The sequence below is a fragment of the Gekko japonicus genome, unplaced genomic scaffold (genome assembly GCF_001447785.1).
Source record: "Gekko japonicus isolate JY-2015 unplaced genomic scaffold, Gekko_japonicus_V1.1 scaffold878, whole genome shotgun sequence".
In the NCBI taxonomy this organism is placed as follows: domain Eukaryota; kingdom Metazoa; phylum Chordata; class Lepidosauria; order Squamata; family Gekkonidae; genus Gekko; species Gekko japonicus.
This window is the reverse complement of record NW_015160237.1, coordinates 565,543-573,204: the sequence shown is the minus strand read 5'-3', so window position 1 is coordinate 573,204 and position 7,662 is coordinate 565,543. Positions and strand designations below refer to the sequence as shown.

Sequence of the window (7,662 nt, the reverse complement as noted above, 5' to 3'; positions counted from 1 at the left end):
CCCACCCACCCCGGACATGAAAGCCCAACTGTGGGAGGGGGGTGGGCTGGAGGAGGGGGGGCCTGGCTCTCCAGAGGGGCACAGGTGAGACTCGGGCAGTAGGAGAATTCATCAGAAGAGAAGAGAAGCCAAGTGGGATCAGGCCAGTGGCCCACCCAGCCCAACGGATCCGGCAGACGGAAAGGGAGTGCTTCTGGCGCTGTGGTGGCCGACTGCCCGGAGACAGAAAATGTCCTGCCCCGTTGGCAAAGGCTTAGTGGGATGCGATGTCCCAGGGGATGTTAGTTACCTCCGCGCCAGGAGAAACTTCATAGAATGTTAGAGTTGGAACTGGGACCTTGCAGGTCATCTAGTCCAACCCCCTGCACTCTGCAGGAGCATAGCTGAAAGACAGCCCTACAACATACCTAAAAGAGGGTCTTCCAGCCTCCCCTTCAGGCTCCCTTTCCATGCATGAAGCCTCCATTCAGAGGGCAAGACACTCCCCCCCCCCCGGCCTGTTGGCAACCCCATTCTGAGCATGTGCAGAGCTGCGTCCTGGCGGTTGAGATGGAGGTACCTGGTCTTCCCCAGCAGCAGGGGGCGCCATTTCCAGACAGCCTCATGCCCCCCCGGACCCCTTTTTGAGGAAATGGGCCCCTGTGCAGGAGGACCTCAGGTGGGGAGCAGGAACCCCTCATTAAGGGAGACAGCAGCAGACGACCCCCGTGTGGAAGGACACCTTTTTATTCTCTAAACTCTGTGAACACAAACACATGCACACTCCCTGCCCTGCCCTGTCCTGCCCACCCCTCTGCCGGGACTTCCCTGGGGCACGGAGCGGAACGGCCCCCTGGTGCCCGCCCAGGCTCAGTGCCTGGAGGCGGGCAAGGGCTTGACTAGGCAGCTCTCGATGTGCTCGAAGATGGTGTAGGGGTCCTGGTCGGCATTGAGGGGGATGCCATCCTCGTAGAACTCCTCCAGCTCCCGCACTTGCTGGTTGTACAAGTCCACCTTCACCTCCACCCTGCCGGGCTGGTCCCTGGGGTTCTGGCGCAGGCGCTGGTTCACCTCGGTGTCGGTGGGCGGCTTGAAGGTGCTGTGGTACCTCTCCCCCGAGACCGGGTCCGTAGCCCGCTGGCAGACGCGCTGCACGGCCACCTCCACCGGCAGGTTGAGGAAGAACACCCGGTTGGGCTCGAAGCCGGTGTGCTTCATGGCGGCGGCCTGGTCGACGTCGCGGGGGAAGCCGTGGAGCACCCAGCCGCGGCTCAGGCAGTCCGGCTGGTTCAGGCGGTCCCTCAGCACCCTCAGGACGACATTGTCGCTCACGGGGTAGCTGGTCTCCAAGGAGGGCCTGATGAGCTCGCCCAGCGGGGAGCGGTCGGCCACCTTCTCCCGCAGCAGGTCCCCCAGGCGGAGGCTCACCAGGCCGTACCTCTGGGCCAGCAGGGCCGCCTGCAGACGCTTGCCGCTGCCGGGCGGGCCCAGGAGGAGGACGCGGGGGAGGAAGGGCGCCTTGGAGAGCGGGCGGCTCTGCACGAAATGCAGGGCCTGGGCAAAGACATCCACGCAGGGCTGGTCGGCGTTGATGGCCTTGTGGTTCCCCGAGTAGGCCTGCAGGATGCCGGGGATGTTGCGGTGGCTCTCCAGGAGGCGGCCGGCGGTGTCTTGCTCGGAGATGCCCTCCGGGGCCACTAGGCGCCGCTGCACCATGAAGTCGACCGGCCAGTCAAAGGTGGCGTGGTAGACCTCGTGGGTGAAGGGGTCCAGCAGTTTGCCCAGGTTCCTCTCCACCAGGACGGTGTCCGGAGCGTAGAGCACCACGACGTGTCTCGGGGCAATGCCCTTTTCCTGCAGCAGCAGGGCCTGGTTCCTCGTCTCGGGGAAGCCGTCCAGCACCCAGCCCAGCCTCACGCAGTCCTGGGCAGACAAGCGCTCCTCCAGAAGGGTGACCCACAACTCATCCGGAATCGCCCCCTGCCGGGACAGGCAGGAGAGGGCCTCCTTGGACTTTTTGAGCTTCCTGTCTTCCGCGAGGTCCTGGGGGCACAGGTAGGTCGCGCTGAGGTGCTTGCAGATCCAGCGGGAGATGGTGGTCTTGCCTGAGGCGGGCGGCCCCAACACCAAGACCCGGGGCACCTCGTCTCTCCCCTTCTGCAGGTGCTCAATCAGGAAGTCTACAGGGTCCGCCGGACGGTAGATGAGGAGAGCTTCCATGAGGGTCTGCATGAGCTCGAAGATCCGGTGCTTTTCGGCATACAGCGCCATTGCCGGAGGGATCTGGTGGGGCCCGCTAGTGGCATCCATCTCTCCCCGGGTTCTGCCTGCCGGAGCCAGACTCTGAAACTGAACTCGCATTCCGAGGTTCCCGAGCGGCACATGGTGATGTCACAGTCCTTGGAAGCAGCATGTGGAATTAATGCACACCAGCACACGCACACGCACACAACCAGCATCACCCACAGCACTAACCTGTTACCATAGAATGGCCAGCCCTTAAGAGGAATGTTGCAGGCCCCTTGCAGGATCTGGCTACACGCTGAGCAATTCTGCCTCCACGTTCTGCTACTACTCGTCTCACCACACAGGGCCATGGAGAGCATGCAGGTGGAGGGGCTGTGGCTCAGTGGAAGAGCCTCTGCTTGGCATGCAGAAGGTCCCAGGTTCAATCCCCAGCATCCCCAGTTAAAAGGAGCAGGCAGCAGTTGATGGGAAAGACCTCCACCTGAGACCCTGGAGAGCTGTCAAGAGGGGACGTGGCTCAGTGGCAGAGCCTCTGCTTGGCACGCGGAAGGTCCCAGGTTCAACCCCCGGCATCTCCAGTGGCCAGGTCTACCAATATAGTGGACTGGGTTGGGTAGACCTGTTCTCCAGAGGCCAGGTCTACCAATACAGTGGAAAGGGGTGGGTAGACCTGTTCTCCAGAGGCCAGGTCTACCAATACAGAGGACTGGGGTGGGTAGACATGTTCTCTGGAGGCCAGGTCTACCAATGCAGTGGAAAGGGGTGGGCAGACCTGTTCTCCAGAGGCGAGGTCTACCAATACAGTGGAAAGGGGTGGGCAGACGTGTTCTCCAGAGGCCAAGTGTACCAGTACAGTGAAAACAGGTGGCTGAAAATGGACTAGATTCTTTTTTCTCTTGTAATGTTTAAAGTATTCTTAAAATATAGCGTAAATATAATTTAAAAGAATTTATTCTGAGATTTTTACGAGGTTATGGAAGAAATCTTCTAAAAAAACCCAATTGACGTGATAGTCAATGTAGACTCGCTCACAACTTTAATGCTGCTAGCTTTTTTTCACTCACGAGGTAGAATTTCTGCTCACGACCCTGTGGACCTTCAAGGGAACACAGAGGGGTGGGGGACGGACGGACGAGTGAGCCGCAGGCCTGGGAGCCCGTTGGTGCAGAAGAGGGGCAGAGAGAGAGACAGAAAAAGAACACCACCAAGTCTTGACTTTTAAACTGAATTCTAATCACCAGGGGTCATTTCCTGCGGGAGCGCACAGGAGCGGAGCTCTGGCAGTAAAGAGCCCAGGGGGCGGGCACATGCAACAAGCCCCACCCCCTGCTCCCAGCAGCCCTCAGTCAAAGCAAGAAGCCCCCCCGGCCCAAAACAGTCCAATGGCACCTTTAAGACCAAGGTTTATTCAGGCACAAGCTCTCCTTCCTCTGCGAGGACAGATCTGCACGTCCCCCCCCCCCAATAGCTAGCAATCCAAAACAGTCCAGGGGAGCCTGAGCGGTGGGTGTTGCCTTCTGACACACTTCCGGTGATGCCAGGGGGTGTGGCATCTGCAAATAAGTTATGCTAATGAGCCCCTGCACCTCTTTTTTCTACGAAATGACCCCTGCCAATCACATTCTAATTTGCTTCATATCTTATTGCCGAGTTGCATTTTCCAGTTGTGGTGCTGGCTGCCCTGAAGACGGTATTGCCAAATTTGTTTGACTTGGTCAACAGAGAGAGATCAGAGCTCTTCCCTCTGAAAGCCAGGAGAGAAACCACAGCAACCACGCTCAGGTCTGCGGGAATCCAGTCTGGACGGCTGCGTGGCTGTGTCCGGACAGCACAGCGTGGAGGCCGCCTCCCTCCGCTCGGGCCTGGGGATAGAGAGGGGGAGGCCATTCCCCGCCCGTCTGCAATCGGCTGGGCTTTGAGGTTTCCTGATCCACTGCCTCCATTCCCAGCAGCCCTCTCTGCAAAGCCCCTGCAGGGCAGGGCAGGACAGCCACCCCTCAGGCAGGCTGCGGCTCAAAGAGTCAAGACAGTCTGGTGGCCCCACCAGAGCAGCCCAGTCGTTCTCCAGCCGTGGGGTGGGACCCAGAAGTGAACAGGGGTGAAGGAAGAAGAAGAGAAGAGATTGGATGTATACCCCATGGCCCTTCACTACCCAAGGGAGTCTCAGAGCGGCTCGCAAACTCCTTTCCCTTCCCTTCCCCACAACAGACACACCCTGTGAGGGAGGTGGGGCTGAGAGAGCTCTGACACAAACTGCTCTTTTTCAAGGACAGCTCTTGTTAGAACTACGGCTTGCCCAAGGTCATCCAGCCAGGTGCACGTGGAGGAGGAGTGGGGGACCAAACCCAGTTCTCCCAGATTAGAGTCCGCGCACTTCACCACGACACCAAACTGGAGGAATGGAGGAATCTCTGGGAGGCTCAGCGGCACAGATGGGCTGTAGGGTTGCCACCTCCGTGTTGGAAAATTCCTGGAGATTGGAGGGTGGAGTCTGGGGAGGGTGGGGGTTGGGAAGGGGAGGTGCCTCCGCAGGATATGATTCCACAGAGACCACCCTCCAAAGGAGCCGTTTCCTCCTCCAGGAGAACCGATCTCTGTCATCCGGGGATCAGTTGTATCTCCTGGCCCATCCTGGAGTCTGGCAACCCAGCTGCCCAGGATTTACTAAATGGCCGCTTGCTTAGGAAGACTAAAGACATTAGAATATAAACTCCCTTCGAGTTGACTGATGTGAGACTCTTGTACTTTATGTCGGGGAGAGGGAAAGTAACACGGAATCACCACTCTTCGGGAGGCATCCCCCAAAGGACAGGAGGTCCCACACGGCTGCTTGGCTCAGAGGCTGGGTGGGGGGGAAGCTCTGGTGAGCCGCAGCCCCTCCTCAGACAAAAAGGGACCCTGCCCCGCCCTGCCCCGTGGGCTCAGCCCGCCAACGCACACGGATGGTGCCCCCTGCTAGGCTTCATGAAGCCACAAGACCACGGCAAAGTCAGGAGGCCCTCCCCCGGTCCCCCCCCCCATGGGGAATGTAGGTGCCAGTCTTCCTGCTGCCCGGTCTCCGTTTCCCATTTGTGGCACTGTGGAGGGGGGATGTACTGGTTAAGTGCGTGGACTCTAATCTGGGAGAACCAGGTTTGATTCCCTGCTCCTCCACATGCAGCTGCTGGTGTGACCTTGGGTCAGTCACAAGTTCTTTCGGAGCTCTTCTCTCAAGGGCAGTCCTTTTTTTCGGAAGAGCCCTCTCAGCCCCGCCTCCCTCACAGGGTGTCTGTTGTGGGGGGAGGAAGGGAAAGGAGTTTGTAAGCTGCTCTGAGACACCTTTGGGTAGTGAAGGGCGGGACATACATCCAATCTCTTCTCTTCTTCCATAAACCAGACCAAAAGGACCGGGACTCAGGAAAGCAGAACTCTCCCCCCCCCCAACACACACCCAGCTCGTGCGGTGGCCTGGCCAGCGTCTCGTCTGGCTGCATTCCTGGCTGCTGCCTGACCCGTTGGACTTGCAGTCGCCGCCCCCCCCCCCAGCCCCGCCGCCTGGGGCTCAGCCATTCTCTTTCTTCCTCCTCCTGCTGCCGCTGTGAAGGAGGACAGGCAAAACCCCTCCCCCAGAAACCAGAAGGAGCCGTGTCCCAGCCCGCTCACCTGGCTCCAAGGCGCCCTCTGGGGTCAGGGAGGAGTCCCTGGGCGGCTCCCAGGTGCTCCCCGTGGCATTCCAGTCCGGCGCCTCCCCGGTCCCTGGCGGAATCCTGGATCCAAAGAGGCCTGAGGAGAGAGCAGTGGGGTGGAGTGTCAGGTAGCCCTGCCATAGAGTTGGAATGTGGAAGGGTGCACCTCCTCCTCCTCCTCCTCCTCATTCCCAGCTCATCCCTGTCTAGCTTCTGGCTGCTATCTCCGGCCTGACCTTGTTGTCGTTCTCCAGCTGCATGTTAACTCGCCTGGGAAAGTTAATGGCTTATGCTTGCTTGCTTGCTAGCTTCAGCCCGTGCACACGAAATATACTCATTGGCTTTGGCATATGGGGGGGGGGTTTGATTATACTATAAGTCAGTGGCCATCATACTGACACAAGCTGTACACTCGTTCTTTAGTAGATAAGGTAAAGGTAAAGGTTCCCTTGCTCGAAAGCCAGTCAAATCCGACTCTAGGGTTGCGGTGCTCATCTCCGTTTCAAAGCCGAAGAGCCAGCGCTGTCCGAAGACGTTTCTGTGGTCATGTAGCCGGCATGACTAAACACCAAGGCGCACGGAACGCTGTTCCCTTCCCACTGAAGTGGTACCTATTTATCTACTTGCAATTTCTTGCTCTCGAACTGCTAGGTTGGCAGGAGCTGGGACCAGAGACGGGCGCTCACTCCGTCATGCGGCACCCGGGTCTCGAACTGCTGAACTGCTGAACTACTGACCTTCCACAGCCTGCAGTTCAGCGTCTTAACCACTCGAGCCACCGCAGCTCCGCAGTAGTAATGGACTACCAATAAAACACTTATCTTTGCAAGAAGCCTTTGTGGGTGGTGTGACCTGGCTAAGGAGCCTGAGATAGAGGGGGGCCCACGGAGGGCTCAGGCCCTGGGCTGGCGGGATCCCCACCCCCACCTGTGGCATCAGTCCTTGGGAACCCCAAAGCAAGGGGGCCCACAGAAGTCCCATCCCTCGCCTGAGCAGCTCTTGGCACTGGCAAGGGTGCCCTAGAAGAGCCCCGGGCACAGCCCACCCGAGGAGCCACTTGGAAAACAAGAGAGACGATCGGCACGCCCATCCAGGCCTCGTCAGGCCAAAGGGAATCCTGGCCTCCCCCCCCGCAAAGAGAGTTATGTCCCAGTTAATGGCTGGCAATTCTTTTCCCTTCCCCTTCCCGGCTGATAAACGTTGCCGGGGTTTGATGCTGCTGCTCTGGGTTAGAGGCTGGTGTGGGTGCATGTCCAGATGATGTACCTTTGGCCTCTGCGCGCCCGATTTATATCGATACTGATATGTATTAATAAGACCCCCAGCCCCACGGCAGCCCCCATGCACGCTCTCTGCCCCCGCAGAGACACTCACCGGGAGCCTCCCGCAGTTTGCTGGCAATCTCGGAGATGCCGACCCTGAGGCCCGGGAGGAGAGGGAGGTGCCGGCCGGGGCCGCTGCCGTTGGGTGCCAGTCCGGCTTCCTTGCCCACGCCGGCCGTCAGGTCAATGTCGATCTTGAACTCAAGCTCTCTGCTCTCCTCCCCCGCGGCGGGCGCCGCCAGTCCCTTCCTGGTGAGCCGGGGCCAGAGGGTGAAGGGGAGCAGGGGCGTGGTGGGGCTGGAGGCCGGGAGGTGGGGTTCCGCAGGCCCCGGAGAGCCCTCCCAGGCCCACCCCCCGGGGCCAGAAGGCAGCTCCTCGGCCGGGCCGGGGCCCAGCCAGCCAGACCCCCCCAGGGCCTCGGCCCCGAAGCGGCTGCTGGAGGGCTGGGA

The 7,662-nt window shown here is 59.8% G+C and overlaps 1 protein-coding gene across 1 annotated transcript; it reads right to left on the bottom strand.

Annotated features, from left to right (window-relative positions):
• Positions 1-849: 849 nt before the first annotated feature.
• Positions 850-2,289, bottom strand: LOC107111939 (adenylate kinase 8-like). The gene has a single exon (XM_015412988.1). The coding sequence runs from the start codon at positions 2,287-2,289 to the stop codon at positions 850-852; it is 1,440 nt and encodes a 479-aa protein (XP_015268474.1).
• Positions 2,290-7,662: the final 5,373 nt, after the last annotated feature.